Below are 15,944 nucleotides of genomic sequence, written 5' to 3' on the forward strand. Positions count from 1 at the left end.
CATTTACGCACCAACGTGCCGCGTTCGATACGTTTTCCGCGCACTGTCCGCGCCCGAAATTGGAGCAAATGCGAAAACAAGTTCCTGTTACTGCTAACGAGTGTAGTTAGCGGCCGGCAGCCGAGATGATGAAGCGGAGACGAAGTCAGCGACCTTGCCCTCTGCGCTCGCTATCGCCGGCCGGCCGGCCGTTCAGCTAACCCTCGGCAAGGCCCAGCATATACCGACCGACAAGCGACAAGCTCCAAAAACACACACGACACACACGCAACCTTCGCCACAGTTTCCGAAGTCCGCGATCATTTCCCCAAAATGCGCCATGCGTGTGTGTGTGTGTGTGTGTTACAGAAATAGAGCTCATTGAATCGATAGCGAGAGAATGGGATAGAGGTAGCGACAGAGAGAGGGAGAAGAACTGAGGCCGGTGAATGATTAGCGATCAGCAGCAGTCGAACCGACGGACTCCGATGCCAGTTACATCCTGTCTTCTCAACCGCAAGAACCGCAACCTTTGCGCCGCATCCGCCTCTGCCCTCGTGCACTCGTGTGGCGCAGACCTTCCGGAAGTCCTGATCCGGGCCGTGTTGGGTTGGGTTACGCTACGGTCCCGTGCCCCCTCCCCCACGCTCTCTCAGTCTCTGGTGCTCTGGTTTTCCAAACATTGTTTCGCGCGCTCTCACCGCCGACCCCAGTGACTCGGACTCGGTGAGCGGATCCTGTGAGCTTCGGTTGGCGAAAACAACGAGCGAACAGCAGCCGACCGACCAGCTGCTGGACGAAGACACAGTCCCCGTTCCTAGTAGCGCAGTTGTTGCCGTTGACACCGGTTGTGCCGTTCCACACATTACATCATGCGCGGGTGCTAACGTTGGCGTGCTGGCAGTGTATCCGCGAGGAAGCATTTCCGCCTGTGGGGCCCCGTGTGGAGGGCGATAGCTGCGAGAGGGTCCGGCTCGGGGCTGCCGTCACCGCTATCGGAACCAAAAGTGGTCTCCCACCATGGCGACCAACTGGTAAAGTATCAGCAGTCTCAGACAACACTTCCTCGTCTACAATACGAGCTACGTTCAACCTGCTACTTCCGCGGCGCTCGTCCTTGTCGTCGTCACTCTCGAATTTCCGAGCAAATCAACAAATCAATAACCAGCACTGTGACAGTTCCAGCGCCAAGCATGCTCCCCATCAACCGCTCCGGTCCTTCTCACTCCCTTACTCACTCACTTTCTCTCTCGTCAGCTTCTCATTCGGTGCAGTCGCTTCTGCTCTCTCTCTCTCTCTCACGTTCGCTCTCACCGGCTTTCTTCGCCGTGTAGCCGTATTTCTTGTGTTGTGTTTTTTTTGCGTGTAACACCCGACTGTTTTCCGAAGCCGAAGAGCTCGCGCGCCACTACTGTACGCTGCTGCTTTACGCCAATAACTAAGGCTCCGTTTCCTCCAACATGTCGGGGCCCTCTCGCACTACTCACCATCGCCGGAATCTGTCACACTGTTTACTGCACCCTTCGCACCCGGCCGCAGCTTTATGCTAGTGCCTTCCATTGCCGTGCCACTGGTAGCGGTACTGCTTCTCTGGTTCGGTTTCTACCAGCACAGCGACGATCGGCAGCCGGCGGCACCGGCCTCAACGACCGCCCACCGGCCGCCCAGCGTGCTGTCGCCGCCCGACCCTGCCGACACCGATTTCACGATCAAACAGTCGTACTCCACGCTGCACATGTTCGAGTCGACGGCCGTGTGTAGCGATTCCGACATCTGCAGCCAGATCGGCCGGTAAGGCACTGACGGCCACCTCGGGCCCCCTGGTTTGATCGTGTTCTTTCATCTTTCAGTGATTTGCTGCGACGAAACGGGTCCGCAGTGGACGCCGCGGTTGGGATGATGTTCTGCGCCGGGCTCACGAACCTGCAGTCGATGGGCCTTGGCGGTGGTTTCGTGATGAACATCTACCAGCGTCAGCAACGGTGCGCTTACACGCTGGACGCCCGGGAAATAGCTGCCGGCGGAGCGAAGGAAGACATGCACCTGTACGATCCGAGCACCACCAACGAGGGTCCGCTGTCGGTGGCGGTACCGGGTGAGCTGAAGGGGTACTGGGAGGCGCACCAGCGCTTCGGGACGCTGCCGTGGGCCGAAGTGCTGCAGCCGACGCGAGCACTCTGCCGACGGGGCATTCCAATCACCAAGCACATGCACGACTCGCTGGCATTCAACGCGAAAGCGCTGTCCGATGAGCGTATCAGGTAATAGGCCCCCCGTGACACTAGCAAACCCCCCGTGTGACGCAGCGTGTTGTGTGATAGGCACCTCTTCACCGATCCAGCCACCCGCCAGCGGAAGCAGCAAGGGGACCTGATCCACCCGAGAGCGCTCTGCGATACGCTCGACCATATAGCGATCGCGGGCGGCGATGCTCTGTACCGGGGAGAATTGGCCGCCCAGTTTGCAGCGGATCTTCGGGACGTGGGTAGCATTCTAACGGCGGAAGATCTCGCTCGCTACAGGTGAGGGTGCAATGCGCAACAGCCAGGTGCCTGGGGCTAACGTCCACACACTTCCTTTCGGTAGCGTACGGTGGAATGAGTCGCTGCCCATCGATCTGAACGGGGACACGATGTACGTGGTGCCGCCTCCCGCCAGTGGCATCCTCCTCGCGTTGATCATGAACATCCTCAAGGGCTTCGGTTTCCGGGCGAGCGACACCCGTACCGCTGAGTCAGCCATCCGCACGACGCACCGGATAGTGGAGGCGTTCAAGTTCGCGTACGGCAAGCGCACGGAGCTCGGTGATCCGGCGTTTACGGACGTGCTGGAGGTGTGGCACATACCTGGAATGGGACCTGGTTTGAGTCTTCACTCCCATTCACCAAACATCAGCTCTCTGTACTCTAATTGCAGCTCACGCGTAACCTGACCGCCCCTGAGTACGCCGAGACCGTGCGCCGTCGCATCGATGACGATCGAACGCACCACCTGCCGGAGGACTACGATGGGCACTTCTTTACGCCAAACAATGACGGCACGGCCCACATCTCAGTGCTAGGTAAACGACTCCGATTCTAACAGCGTCCTGTGTAAAATGGACTATAATTACTGTTTGTACGATACAGCACCGTCCGGAGATGCCGTTTCGGCTACGAGTTCCATCAATTTCTAGTAAGCGTTTCCGTGTCCGTAGTGCGTACGAAATTACAGCTCGGGGTGTGCTCATCACCGGTTCGTTGTTCGGATTTCAGTTTCGGCGCCGGAATAATGGGCCCACGGACTGGCATCATCTTGAACAGTGGCATGGATGACTTCTCCTCACCAGGGCTAAGCAACTACTTTGGGTTACCCGGGACAAAGGCTAACTTCATACGACCGTACAAGCGTGCCCTGTCATCGATGTGTCCTACGATTGTGACCGATCCGTTCCACAACGTAAAGTTAGTTGTAGGTGCTGCAGGTGGTACCAAGATCACCACTGCAGTCGCGTTGGTAGGTTGCCGGCAGTGCTGCCGTTGGGAAACGATTGGGCCAGCCAACGTCACTATCGTCGCACGTTATCTTTCTTCCCGGCAGACACTGGCACGCGCCCTCTGGTTCGACTACGACATCAAGGAAGCAGTTGATGCTCCACGGTTCCACCACCAGCTCATACCCATGGCAGTCCAGTACGAATATGGAAATCTCGAGGTAGGATCGCCTACCGTTAGCCTACACTGCGGTGAGCAAGCCAATGTCATCCACTTTTTCGCCGTTATTCTAGGTGATTGTCAAAGGATGGCAGCAGAAAGGGCACCAGACCATGCGCTACCGAGAGCGTGGCTCGATAGTTTGCGCAATCGCAAAAAACGCGTCGGGCGTGTACGGTAATGCTGACTTTCGGAAAGGTGGCAATGTTGCTGGGTTCTAAAGCACGTGCTACGTGTAATGCATGCAATCATGTAAGCTGTGGCCTTGTTTTCACTCATTTTAAGTTACCAGGTTTTTTTCACGGGAGAACTGAACTGGGAAAAGAATACTCCTTTGGTGCTCTAATTACAGATTCTAAAGAGAAAGCGTTCAACGAAGAGTGAAGCAATGCCACACAATTAATGCGTTCCGGAAGAGTGCTCAACTAATAACCTTGCATAACTCTACGTAAAAGAATGAGATGAAGAAACGGTCACTTGAAAATCGATACGCAATCAAGAAAACGGAGGCTGAAGTGCATCGAGACTTCCGAAAAATGGTGGTTTCAATGTGTTCGTGACTCTCGTGAAGGAAGGACTAAAATCTCCAAAGACGCTGAGGCGCTCGATGAGAATCAGTGGTAAACGCCAGAAGAGTTTGCTTCGGCAATACGGGTTAACTATCAGCTATCTTTATCAAATAGTTAAATGGTTTGAGAATGATTCAAAATAAAGAATTTTGGGTTCGTTATGCTAAAATGCTAAGTTACGTCGATCACTCCGTTTTCTTCTACAAACAACAATGTAAACCTAATAAGCACGACCTAGTCCGTTCTTCTAAGATAAATAACAATGTAAACCTGAAAAGACTTTTTGCAACCGGTATTTTTGGCCTGTATTCCGTAACTAGTCATGGTATCATACAGTTTTACTCTGGCTATGCTATTATATGAGAGTAGTCGCTAACGCCTGCCATTGTCACGCAGCGTTCCCTTGAAGGGTCTTTTCCAGCAGTGTAACACGAATAAACATGAAGTTACTTTTGATCCATGGAGCTGAAAATAACAATAGTAGCGTCACTCTACGCAAAATTCAAACTCTTATGAGTAGAATATCATGAAATTTCAACAACTTTCTTTTAAAGGTACTAACTGCGATACTCAAAGTGATGAATGCAATATGACTAGCGCCATTTACGGGTTAGTGTCGCTGCTTTTCAGCCCATGTGTTAAAACTGCTGTCATTGTGCGCCACTATGGTCCACATTAAAAATGCAATTAACCTGTGGTAGCCCAAACAGGCTCCCGAATGTGACCCGAATGTGTAGAAAGGAGTTTTGGGTGGCAGAGAACCCCATAAGGCCCTTTACTGAACCCGGTTCGGAAGTTCATTAAAGCTAAGCGAATGTGCCCATCGATCAGCAGCATAACTTGAATAATCGTTCAATTTGAATTGGTCGGTCGGTCGGTTGGTCGGCCCGCGGTAACTACGGGGGTGCGTGCACGGGGCGGCTGCCATTATAGGACACCGGTGGTCCGGGACCTGTAAGAAGCTGTACTCGATTTGCCCGACCGCGACATTCGAGACAATCCGGCGAAAATAGTTTCGGTTTCTTTTTGGGCTTGTCACGGAGATGATCAGCTCAAGGAGTTCTCAAACTACTTGTAACAAGTGATGCGCCTCTCGGTACAAAGAAAAAGAGAAAGAAAGAAAGAAAGCAAGACAGAGAAAAAAATCCCGTAAAGATTCCTTCCAAATATTCGATCACTTTCGGCCCTCCAATCTGGGTTTTGACCAAATCTCGGCATCCAACGCATCCGCGGTCGTAGCCATAACCGCCAAGGTACGCTTCCACATGAAAAATGTTTGTTTTACCTGGTTTTTTTGTTAAATTTTCACTTTTATTTATTTTTCATCATTTTTATAACTGGATGTTTGATTAGTGGAGGGAAAACTTTGCCTCCCCTGCCGTTAGCTACCGCGCTTTATCTTCCCACCACTTGGTTTTAGTTTTTTTCTTCTTCTTCTCCTTTTTTCCTGGTGCTCCTTGTGTCAGAGATAATAATGCTAAAATCTAACGGTATGTGTGTGCGTATATGTTATGCATGAATGTTACCACAGTTTGATTTAATCGCATTTGCCCACCCAGTCGAATTCCCGTAATTAGTTGTTTGTTTCTTTGTTTGTTGTTTTTTTTTGTATAGCATTGTCTGGGTGAATCCGATTTCTTTATGTGCTCCAAAAATTCGTACTTTTACCGTAGCCTAACACGCAACCTTCTTCATTGCACCGTGCCGCGTGCGCAGTTCCGTCAAGGGAATGTGGGCCCGGGCCGTTTTAATGCTTTTTCTCTCTCTCCTTTTATTTTCGGTTATCATGAATTCCCTGAATGAAAAATTTAAATATCTTTCTCTACAGTTTCGATAAAATCAAATTCAAGTAAATAGTCCCCGGTATGTCGTAATTCTTACTTGTTTGCAAATAGCATCGATCATTTGTATCGAGTTTCGGTACGTCATTGACAAATTTGATTTGTATTTTAAGCCCGAAATTACTAAGCCGTCTCAGTTACACGAGTGCATGCGTAGCATGAACGCTCACGACTCAGATGCGTTCCGGTGGCTGTGGAACCGGCAATTCAGGTCATCTTCTACTAATACTAACGAATCACCTACTTCCTCGAAACCATGCACACGTTTAATGGATTTGATCCAACCCGACCCTAAAACTTAATGCATTTACCTGCTTGTTTTCTCTATGAATTGTTGCTTCGAGAGTTCGATTTGAAAAAGTATGTGCATATTCAGAATTATCGTTATTTTTAAGTTCCAAAACTCGTTTCCGTAACTCGCTTCCAAAGACACTTTATGATGGATAGAAAAAAACAAAACCAAATGGCCAAACATTTTAGCAATAGGCTGGGCATTCAGAACGAGACCGCTAAATGAATGTTGCAGAGTAAGCAATTCGCACCTTTTATCAAGCACTCCAATCGCGCGCCAGAGCATGGTTTGTGTTGCTGAGCGGCGACGTACTAGCTAACCGAAAGTAAACCGAAACTATCGGGGACGCAGGACGGATTGATTTACAATCGGTACTACTGGCGGACACGCATTTACCGGACGATCTTTAATATTGTTCACTTTGCGGGCGTCTAATATTGACCATTTTTGCTGAGCCAAAACAGCAGATTTCCTTTGGCGCTTTTTTGTCTTTTGCGGATGAAAGTAAAAACGAAATTATCATAATCGTGTGGTGAAAAAATAGCAAACAGAAAGCAAAACCATAGCAAAGTCAAGAGTATGAGCAAACTTCCTAATAGTTGTAGTATATAGATATGTAGTATACATCGCAAATAAAATCAACTCAGTTGAAAAAGAGAAAACAAGTGCAAAAAATGAAAACATACGGTACTTTTTCCTGTCACGCAGCAAAATAAAAACACGCAGAGCAAAACAGAAAGAAGTTCAAGAAAACCAAACTCACTAATAACCTGACTACTTGTTTTTGTTTTAAAACAAACTGAAAACGCTACGTAGTGTAACCATAATAATAAGAGACGGACGCCGTAATTCGTAACAGTCCCGATGGTCGATGTTAAACAGAAAGTTACAACCCTGGCAATTCGATAGAAACCATGGAGACGCGGTATGTTAGCACAGGCGTTCAATACGCGTTGAGCGAATGCTGCTTAGCTCATTTCTGCGAGCTAGTACATTATAACATTAAACATTAAATACGTGATCTACATCGAAGCGTCGTTGAGTCCTTATGCTTAATCTCTCTCTGTCTCTCTCTCATTTCATTGAGTCTAGTTCGTCGTGCGCCACGAGAACTATGAAACAATGAGCACCGAAAAAGGGCAACTAGAAGTCGTTGTGAACGGGTGTGTACCTTCATACGCTATGATCTACTATCGCAGTGTGTTTGCCGCCGCACATGCTGAATGGAGGAAGAAGAGGAGCTTGCTGTCTCCACCGTCGGTCATACCAAATTGGAGCTCGGCAAGTCTGTACAATTCCTGTATGTAGTGCAATAGAGGCATTTGGGGCCGACTCTTTAGATCTAAAATTTGAAAAAAAAAAAAAAACAGAAACGTGTGCACATGATAGGGGTGAAAGAGATGAAAAATGAATTAGTTGGTATCCGGGAGCTAAAACAAGAGCACAAAGTTAAAATGTAACATTGCTATGCTACCCATTAGTGTTACATCTTAAATAATTATCAAATGCGTTTTAAGTGCTAAGGTAATACGGCCGAAGCTGCAGCAGAAGCTCGACGTGATAATAATATATTTTTGTTTCCATAACATCTTCGAACAATGTTTTACAGTTTCTATTCCACGGAGTTAAACGGTAAGTGGTACAAACAACGTAGAGTACGGTTTTCACCAAATCGCTGCACTGGTAGAGCTTTTGTGACTGTAGTTTCACTTACTTAATCCTGCCATACCCATCCTCTACAGTGTGTGCGTCATGAGGTCGCCTTAGTCAGCGGTTCGTCGTGATTGTCGTGGTTAAATGCGTATTTGCGTATGTTGGTGCAGTGGCAAGCGCAAGCTACGCGGGTGCAGTGGCATTAGCACTATAAGGTTCTCGTTCACTACGCCTACCTATCTATGTGCACAACTATAGGGAATGGCTTTGCCGTTGCTACAGGCGTTGCACTAGAACGATTGCTAGTGTGCCGAGCATGGGGAGAGAGTCTATTTACATTTACGTCGCTGGACTGAACTATAATAAACAAGCAAGCACGCAAACAGCGCAAAATGCTGTAACTGTAACGGTCATCAGTGCAAACAGACTCCAGATCGGCAGAAGGGCCGAAATGGGGATTGGGTGAGGATGGAAGGTAGAAAACACACATGCAGTGCTTACATCGGTACCGTGCGCCGCGCGGCCAACGGCGGTGGGGCCGGAAACAGCAGCCACCGTTGCGTCGAGCGACGGTCGCAGCGCCTGGCGCTTGGCAACAATCTCGAGCATCTCGTTAAGGATCGCACCCTCCGCCGCCACGTCCGATGAGTTTTTGTCCAGCTCTGCGAAAGAGGAACGGAACCGGGGAGATGCATCAAGTGACTGTTGTGTGTAGCAGGACGTGCACACTTGAAAAGTGCACTCAGTGCACAGGACTTACTGCCAAACGACAGTCGCATGTTCAGTTCCTCCTTCAGCTGCGCGTGCCGATGCTCGAGTTGTAGCTCCTGCTGCCGTATGCTCAGCTCATCTAGGCGCACTTTGAGGTCTGTGATGTTGCGCATGATCTCCAGCCACTCCTTCAACAGGTCCTCGTCGTTAGGCATACCGAGGTTGCCGAAGTTCGGCTTGCCGGCCACTTCACCTTCGCCCCGAAGGTCCTTCTCGATCGCCACACCGTGCGCTTCCAGATCTTCGATCTTCACCTCGATCTCCTCCTGTTCTCGTTGTATCTCTTGAGCAATTCTCAGTCTACGGAAACGGAAAGCAAGTGTGAGAAAGTGTTGCTGCCACTGTCAGCCGCTGCTACGAAGCAGGAGGGAGTGCCGTAGTCGCACCTTTTCAATTCTGCCTGTCGCGACGCTTTGGACATTGCACGTTGCTTCTTGATTTCGTTCCTTGGTTCGTTCGAGACACCTCCTTCGTCTGGAATTCATCAGAAAAAAAAAACAAACAGCGGCAAGAGTTAGAGGAGCGAATCATCAAACAACGTGCTACCCATGATTCGTCCTCCAAGACCGGAGGTCGGCCGCAAAAACCTACCGTCAGAGCGCTGATAATTTAACGGTGGCGGAGGTATCGGCGGAGGCTCCAGCTCTTCTGCTTCTTTGCGACCGATCGGTGTGAAGCTGTTGTGTGATGTGCCATTCGAAAGGCAGACTGTTGTCGCCGCTGCGGCTGCGGCTGGTACGGGCGTGCTGGTAGTTAAGTTAGCACCGTTAGCGTTCAAGCAGTCCTCGGATGCACTCCGTCCATAGGGGGAAGCTTCTTTCGACTGCAAATCAACGAGCATGCGTCGCATCGTACAGTAGAGACAGCAGGAGAGACATTTGAACAAATTAGCATAATCTAGTGAGATTGGCAATCACCTAATCCAAAACGAATGATTATAAAAGCAACATTCACGGAAGCACTGCTTTAGAATAGACGGGAGAGAGTAAGATCATTTGCTAACACTTGCATGCAGCGCTTACTAGAAGTTACCAGTTTCGACGCAGTGTTTCGATACCTTGCACCATGAAATGTGACCTCAAAGGATGAGTAGCAATTCCGTATCAGTATCGTAACATCAGGGACATCAAAGTATCAACTGATATTCACTATAAAAAGGAACGAATATTGATACAACGAAAACCAGGGTAACATGCGGACTGTTATGTGCCTATCCTATATACAGTGGCTTGCAAAACACAATTCATCATTTCAACATGTCTGTACTTGCTATTTCAATCGATTTTTTTAAATGTTGAATGTTAGTTTGTTTGTTAGTTTGAGTGGTGTAAAACAATGTTTATTTAAAATCTCCTTTACGTTATTCAACTCAATATTTTTATTTTACTTGATTTGAAAAAAATCTGAGATAAATTTACTAGTTTATAACAGCGTATAGATTTACATGCGTTGATATCGCAGAATTGATATTGTGTTGAAATGCAGAATTGACCGACCAGCTTGTACCCGAACGGAGAGGAGGGAGTAGAGAAAGACCGCCCAAAAGGACAGAGAAGACGCGTGCTAGACCCAGCCAGGTACTACTAGGTAGTACCTCGAAGGGCAGCAACTAAATGGGCAAATAAGCAGCTTAATTTATTTCAACAGGTAGACAGTAGTACTACTGCATGACTACTATTAATAAATATTAACCGAAAATATTACTTTAAACGAACTAATCGCTGAGTTTCGCTTTTTTTTGATTTCCCAAAATGATTTTTTCCTCTTCGTACTTCATCAACTCGTTCCGCACCCTCCTGCTGAATCAGACCTTTGTTTCGCTCCTGCCACGGTAAGTGTGGTGTCTGTGTGTGTTGGAACAGCAAACAGTGAAAAACCGAAAAGCAGCCAGAAACCCAAGAAACAACAAATGGTGGAGGTGATCTGTGCAACATAACATAACAATAGCTTAACAACATTCCTACAAGCAGGATGGGATGTACAGCAACGGGCTATAAACACAAACCCTTACACCACAACTAATGCTCCGCACATCAAAGCAAGACTGCGAAAGAAGAGAAATAAACCAGTAAAAGAGAAGAAACGATGTAGCGCGCCGAAACCGCAACATACTCAACTCACATCCCGCCCATCACACGCGCCCTGCACCTGCCCCAGAACAAGGCGCGCGCCTTGGGTTTGCTTTCGTTTTATTTGTGTGCAACAATGACTAACTGCTAGCGTGTGGGTGGTGGTGGTGTACTCTCTCCGGCCGGGCAATCCCTTACCTTCGATTTGTCCTTCAGCTTGGGCGATATTTTGAAACGCAAAAATCCTCCGCCGCCGCCGCCAGAGCTGGATGTCGCCGTATCTACCGCGGCCGTCAGTTCGCGACCCTTCGTCGGGGACGCCTCCTTGCTGGTGGTGGAGTCCTTCTTGCGCGCGTTAAAGAACTCCGACACCTTCTCGATGATGCTCTTGCGCCGCTCGCGATCCTTGCACTTGCTGCGGGTGCGCAACCGAGGCCCGTCGCCCCCGCCGCCACCGCCGCTCGGGTCGGTGGTTGCCCCAACGCCGCTACGCGCCGCTAGGTTCGGGTCGGAGATGTAGTCGATCAGCTTGCTTGGCTCGCCAACCCCACCGGCCGCTGCCGTCGTCGTTGGTACCGGCGGCGAGAGCCGCCGCCGCTCAACAGAATCGCCACCACCGCCCGCCAACTGCTTGCAGCTCGACACGTCGTTGAAGCTCTTCGAGTTGGTGAGCTTGGTGCGCAGCAGTTGCTCGGTGCACTTGGCATCATCGGACTTGTTCCGCGCGGTATTGCCGGCCCCAATGCCGGCCCCGCCGCCGCCGCCGTCGTCATCGTCGTCGTCGTCGTCGGTGAGCTCGCGCATGTGGATGCGGTACTTCTTGCGCAGCAGCAGCAGCCGATCCTCGGGTGAGAGCCCCAGATCCTGGTTGGACATCTGGCGGGCCTTCGAGCGCGCTTCCTCACGCAGGTGTTCTGTCAGCTGGCCGACGGGCGTTTCGGTCGCGTGCTGCAAGCGGGGTGGTTGCTGCTGCGCCGGCGTCGGCCGAACGGTGACCGGCGTCCGGGATGGTGGCGCTGGCGTGCCGTTCACCACGTCCGGCTCCGGGTGATGCTTGGTGCGTGGTGGTGGTGGTGCTCGAGACGGTGTCGCACACGGGCCAGTGAGGGCACCGACGAATGCACGGCCCCTCGGTTCTGCGGCCGGCGGCGATACTATAGCCTCGAGGGACCCGCCACCGGCACTAGCACCGTTCGCAGCCACCTGACAGAGGACGTTGGTGCGGTTGCGGCTGCGATTGAGGCGCTTCTCCGCGTTCAGCTGCTTCTTCGTCTGCAGCTTATCCATGACTAGATCGTGTATGATGTCCTTCTGCTTCACTCGCTCCTTCGCCAGCTCCTCGATCTTCTTCTCCACACTCTTCGGTGGCTCTGGGGACGTGACCGGACCGGCCGTGGCTGTGGCTGGGGGCGGCGTCGGCTCCGCTGGCGGTACCTTGCCGTCGGCCCCAGGCGACTCCTGGCTATCCAGCACCCCGAGATCCCCTTTCGAGGACTTCCGTTTGCTCGACTTCTTCTCCTCGAGCGAGTCGCGCGCGTTGCTGATCAGCTGAATTTTGTGCTGCAGCCGCTTCACGTACTCCTCGTAGCCAACGTCCTCGATGCTCTTGAGCGAGTCCTTGCGGGGCTCCTTCCGGAGCTCGGGGTCCGCTCTTCTCTTGCCACCGTCCAGCGGCAGGCTGGGTGGGTCTGGAGGTGCTGGTGGCGCTTGACGATCCTTCCCAGTCCGGTTAGCAGCGGTGCCGCCACCGAGTGACGACGAGCTGAACGACGTCACACTGCTCCGTCCGCTATTGCCCGCCCGCTCGCCCGGGAGGAGCGCTGCGCTGTCGGCGGCCACGATAGTCACCGCGTCGCTCTCCTCCGTGGCCGTCGTCGTCGTGCTGGTACCGGCGGCGGTGGTTTGGGACGAGGTGATGATGAGCAGGCTGTCCTCCTCCAAATCACCACCAGTGCCCACCAGGCCCCCGGTGCGCTCCGGAGGCTCCTCGTTTACCGGCGTTTTGGCGTCGTCAACCGCCAGCAGGTAGGCACCTTGCTCGATGTACTCCACCACCCGGCACGCGATCTGCTTGTTGATGGCCTCCACCAGCTGGGGCTTGGCCCCGGCGTCGTAGTGGAACGGCGGACGCAGCGCGGACACCACCAGCGGTGGCACCGGTTGGCAGCGGTGCGTTCGCCGCGGCTCGACGCTTGCCGGTTCGAGCAACTCGGCGTACCCACGGTTCCGCAGCATCGTCCGGTTGGTGGTGGAGTACGCCTCGATGCAGCTCTCCTCCTCCGACCCGGTGTCCATGAACTCGATGTCGTCCAGCGCCAGGTTGCGGATGATGCCGTCCTCGGTGGCCGACAGCAGCGCCGTTTGGTGGTGGTGATGGGGGACGGGCCGCACCCCCAATCCGGTGCCGGTGCCGGTGTCGTCGGCCTCTCGCTTCTTGCGTGACTGTTGCGCCGCCGTGCGTTCGCGGTTCCGCCGGATCGCCGATCGGCCCCTGCCGGCGGCTGTCAGCGTAAACTCCACGTCGACAAAGTTCTCCGACACGGCATCGTCCGCCGTCCAGTCGGATAGCTCCGTTTCGGTCAAGGCCTGTGTCGTCACCTCGGTCTCCTCCGAGTCGGAATCGGCACAGCGTGGCCGGCCCACCAGCAGCCCCGCCGCTACCGTCGGTCCACCACCATTAGCATCCACCACCGGCAGGGGTTTCGATGGTTCGGCTGCCACCGGCGTCCGCTCGGCATCGATGTCGTCGGGCTGCTGCGGCTGCGGCTTCTGGTGAACGCACAGGTTCAAGTACTGAGGTTTCTGCACCCCACCAGCACCACCACCCGGCAGCCCTCGGTTACTGGCCACTGCGGCACCCTCCAGCACGAACGGCATGCTCATGAGCGTGTCGATCTTGTTCTCGTTCTTCGTGTCGAACCGTAGGTGCCGTTTCGTTGGCACGATGGTGGCTTCCGCCGGCGGCAACGTCCGCGCGGGAGAATTTCGCGTCTCGTCGGCCGTCACCCCGGCACCGTCTTCGCCGCCGCCACCATTCCGCCCGTCCAGTGATGTGGGAGGTGTTTCGTGGCCGCGCTCGTGAATGGCGGGCTCTTTGTCCACACGGGCGGCCCGGACCGCTGCCGTCCACTCCATCACCGTGCTGATACTGTCCTGGTTGATTTCCTCCTGCAGCAACTGGGCCGCTATCTGTGTGTCCGGTGGTAACTGTTCCATCAGCTTCAGGTCCTCCGGATCGCCGATGTACCGCCCGTCGATGATCATCAGGCTGTCGATTTGCATCAGCTCCCCGGTCGCGTCGCGCACCTCTAACCGCGGCACGAACCGCTCCTCGTGCTGCGTTTCCGGGCTGGTGGTCGAGTCGAGAATGAAGTGAGGTATGTCTTCCACGCTCGAAGTACTGTTGCTGCTGCTGCTGCTGCTGCTGCTACTGGTGCTGTTGCTGTTGGTGCTGCTCGCACCGGTCGCGGAACCGCTGCCAGACAAGCTATCACTTTCGTTTGCCCCACGCTCTTCGTGCTCCTCTTCCTCTTCTCCTTCCCCGTCACCATCCGGCATCATCTTCTTCGACCAATGCATATCCGGTACCTGCAGCGTCGTTTCATGGCAGCCGTCTTCACTCTGTTGGTGCTGCTGCTGCTGCTGCTGCGGTGAATCCTGGACCAAGACCGGCTCATCCTGATTCACTGGTACATCCATCGCCGCACCAGCAGCAGCAGCAGCAGCAGCGGCGGCAACAGGCACTACAACACCCGGATGCCGTTTGATTTTGTTCTCGTTCTTATCTATCTGCAGACTGCCGGTGAGCTCCGGCGGCACCGGCACCGGCACCACCTTTCGCTGCTGCTGCTCACTGGCATCGTCCGCGTGGTGCGCAGGAGACATGCTGAAGTCCAGCGTCGTCTCCACCAGGGAGCGGTCGCAGTTCGGCGAATCGGTCGTCAAGTCAATGTACGCGTGCTTCATGCCGGCGATGAACTTGAGCTCACTGCCGACACCGACGCCACCGCGAACCTTCTCCAGCAGCCGGCCACCTTCCCGTGTGCCAGCACCACCACCGTCAACCTCTACCTCCGGCTCCACGCCAGACTTCAGCTCGAGCGCCACCAGGTCGATCGTATCTGTGACCACCACGTTGTTGTTATTATTATTATTGTTGTTGCTGTTGTCAACACAGTGGTTGTGGTTGTTGTTGATGCGGTTGTTGTTATTGTTGTTGGTGGTGGCGGTTGGCGTGGCCGGTGGCTGCACCGTCTCCTTGGCAGCCAGGCGCGGTTGTTGTACCCCGCCGTTCGGCTGTTGCTGCTTCACCAGCATCGCCGGTAACGCTTCGTTTGACTTCAGCTCGTTCAGCTTATTCTCGACCAGCGTCGCGTTGATTGTCTCCACCAGCGAGGCCCGTTTGCTCGCGGCCAGTGCCCCCCCACTGCCCACTGCGGCGTTGGCGCTGGTTTTGCCCGCGTAAACGTTCTCCTTTTCGTGCTGCTGGTGCTGCTTGAAGCCGGCGGCCAGTGGCGTCGACGGAGGAAGTTGGTGCTCTTGCGCGACGGTGGTGGTTGTGGGGGCAACAGTCGCCACACTCTTTAGCAGGCTCTGCGGGCTGGTTTCGGCGGGCGTCGGCGCATTCAGCAACTTCTGACACTCGGTGATGTTCGAGTGGAACGACTTGAACTTGGAGTCGAGCGCCGAGGCCGAGCCGGACTTGAGGATCCCCAGACCGGGCGCGCCCTCGCCGAGCAGGTACTTCTTCTTCAGCTCGAGGCTCTTCTTCGAGGCAATGCCCTCCGTGCTGGCCGTCTTGCTGAGCCCGTAGTCGCCGGGCCGTGGCACCGTCAGCGGTGCGGTTCGCGACTGCGCCAGCTTGATCGTTGGGTCCACCTCCACCAGCGGTTTGAACTCCAGCTTCACATCGTGATGATGGTGATGATGGTGGTGGTGGTGTTGGTGGTGGTGGTACTGGTCTGGCAGCTCGCTGCCGGTTCGCTGCTGATCCCCTCGGCTCTGCAGAGCCGGCAGATGGCGCCGGTAGCGTGCGCCGGTATCGTCGATAACGGTTTGCTTCACCTAAAAGAGAAGAA

The 15,944-nt window shown here is 53.3% G+C and overlaps 2 protein-coding genes across 3 annotated transcripts in view; one reads left to right on the forward strand and one right to left on the reverse strand.

The window, feature by feature from the left end:
- Window positions 1-876: 876 nt before the first annotated feature.
- On the forward strand, window positions 877-4,277 carry LOC128267465 (glutathione hydrolase 1 proenzyme-like). 2 transcript variants are annotated; one of them, XM_053004313.1, is made up of 11 exons: window positions 877-1,013; window positions 1,519-1,770; window positions 1,830-2,240; window positions 2,301-2,501; window positions 2,566-2,812; window positions 2,896-3,040; window positions 3,108-3,153; window positions 3,234-3,474; window positions 3,559-3,672; window positions 3,746-3,923; window positions 4,024-4,277. In XM_053004313.1, exons 1-10 carry the CDS (start codon window positions 1,000-1,002, stop codon window positions 3,890-3,892), a joined length of 1,818 nt encoding a protein of 605 aa, XP_052860273.1. In that variant the 5' UTR covers window positions 877-999; the 3' UTR covers window positions 3,893-3,923; window positions 4,024-4,277. The 2 variants fall into 2 exon arrangements, with proteins under 2 accessions (XP_052860273.1, XP_052860265.1); XM_053004305.1 differs by lacking the exon at window positions 4,024-4,277 and having other exon boundaries at window positions 3,746-3,985.
- Window positions 4,278-7,709: 3,432 nt separating this feature from the next.
- The window catches only part of LOC128274134 (F-actin-monooxygenase Mical), a 57,455-nt gene continuing 49,220 nt past the window's right edge, over window positions 7,710-15,944 (reverse strand). The window contains exons 10-17 of the mRNA XM_053012275.1: window positions 11,650-15,930; window positions 11,065-11,580; window positions 10,809-10,841; window positions 9,389-9,620; window positions 9,184-9,271; window positions 8,787-9,097; window positions 8,429-8,688; window positions 7,710-7,715 (exon numbers count right to left, since the gene is read on the reverse strand). Of these exons, the coding sequence (XP_052868235.1) occupies window positions 7,710-7,715; window positions 8,429-8,688; window positions 8,787-9,097; window positions 9,184-9,271; window positions 9,389-9,620; window positions 10,809-10,841; window positions 11,065-11,580; window positions 11,650-15,930 (5,727 nt within the window). The remainder of the gene's footprint in view (window positions 7,716-8,428; window positions 8,689-8,786; window positions 9,098-9,183; window positions 9,272-9,388; window positions 9,621-10,808; window positions 10,842-11,064; window positions 11,581-11,649; window positions 15,931-15,944) is intronic.

The sequence above is a fragment of the Anopheles cruzii genome, chromosome X, assembly GCF_943734635.1.
Source record: "Anopheles cruzii chromosome X, idAnoCruzAS_RS32_06, whole genome shotgun sequence".
Classification (NCBI taxonomy): Eukaryota; Metazoa; Arthropoda; class Insecta; order Diptera; family Culicidae; genus Anopheles; species Anopheles cruzii.

Excerpts from the sequence above, each read along its gene's own strand:
- LOC128267465 (XM_053004313.1), top strand. Across the intron at positions 2,241-2,300 it reads CTGTCCGATGAGCGTATCAG|GCACCTCTTCACCGATCCAG; the intron begins GTAATAGGCCCC and ends GTTGTGTGATAG. Across the intron at positions 2,502-2,565 it reads GAAGATCTCGCTCGCTACAG|CGTACGGTGGAATGAGTCGC; the intron begins GTGAGGGTGCAA and ends TCCTTTCGGTAG.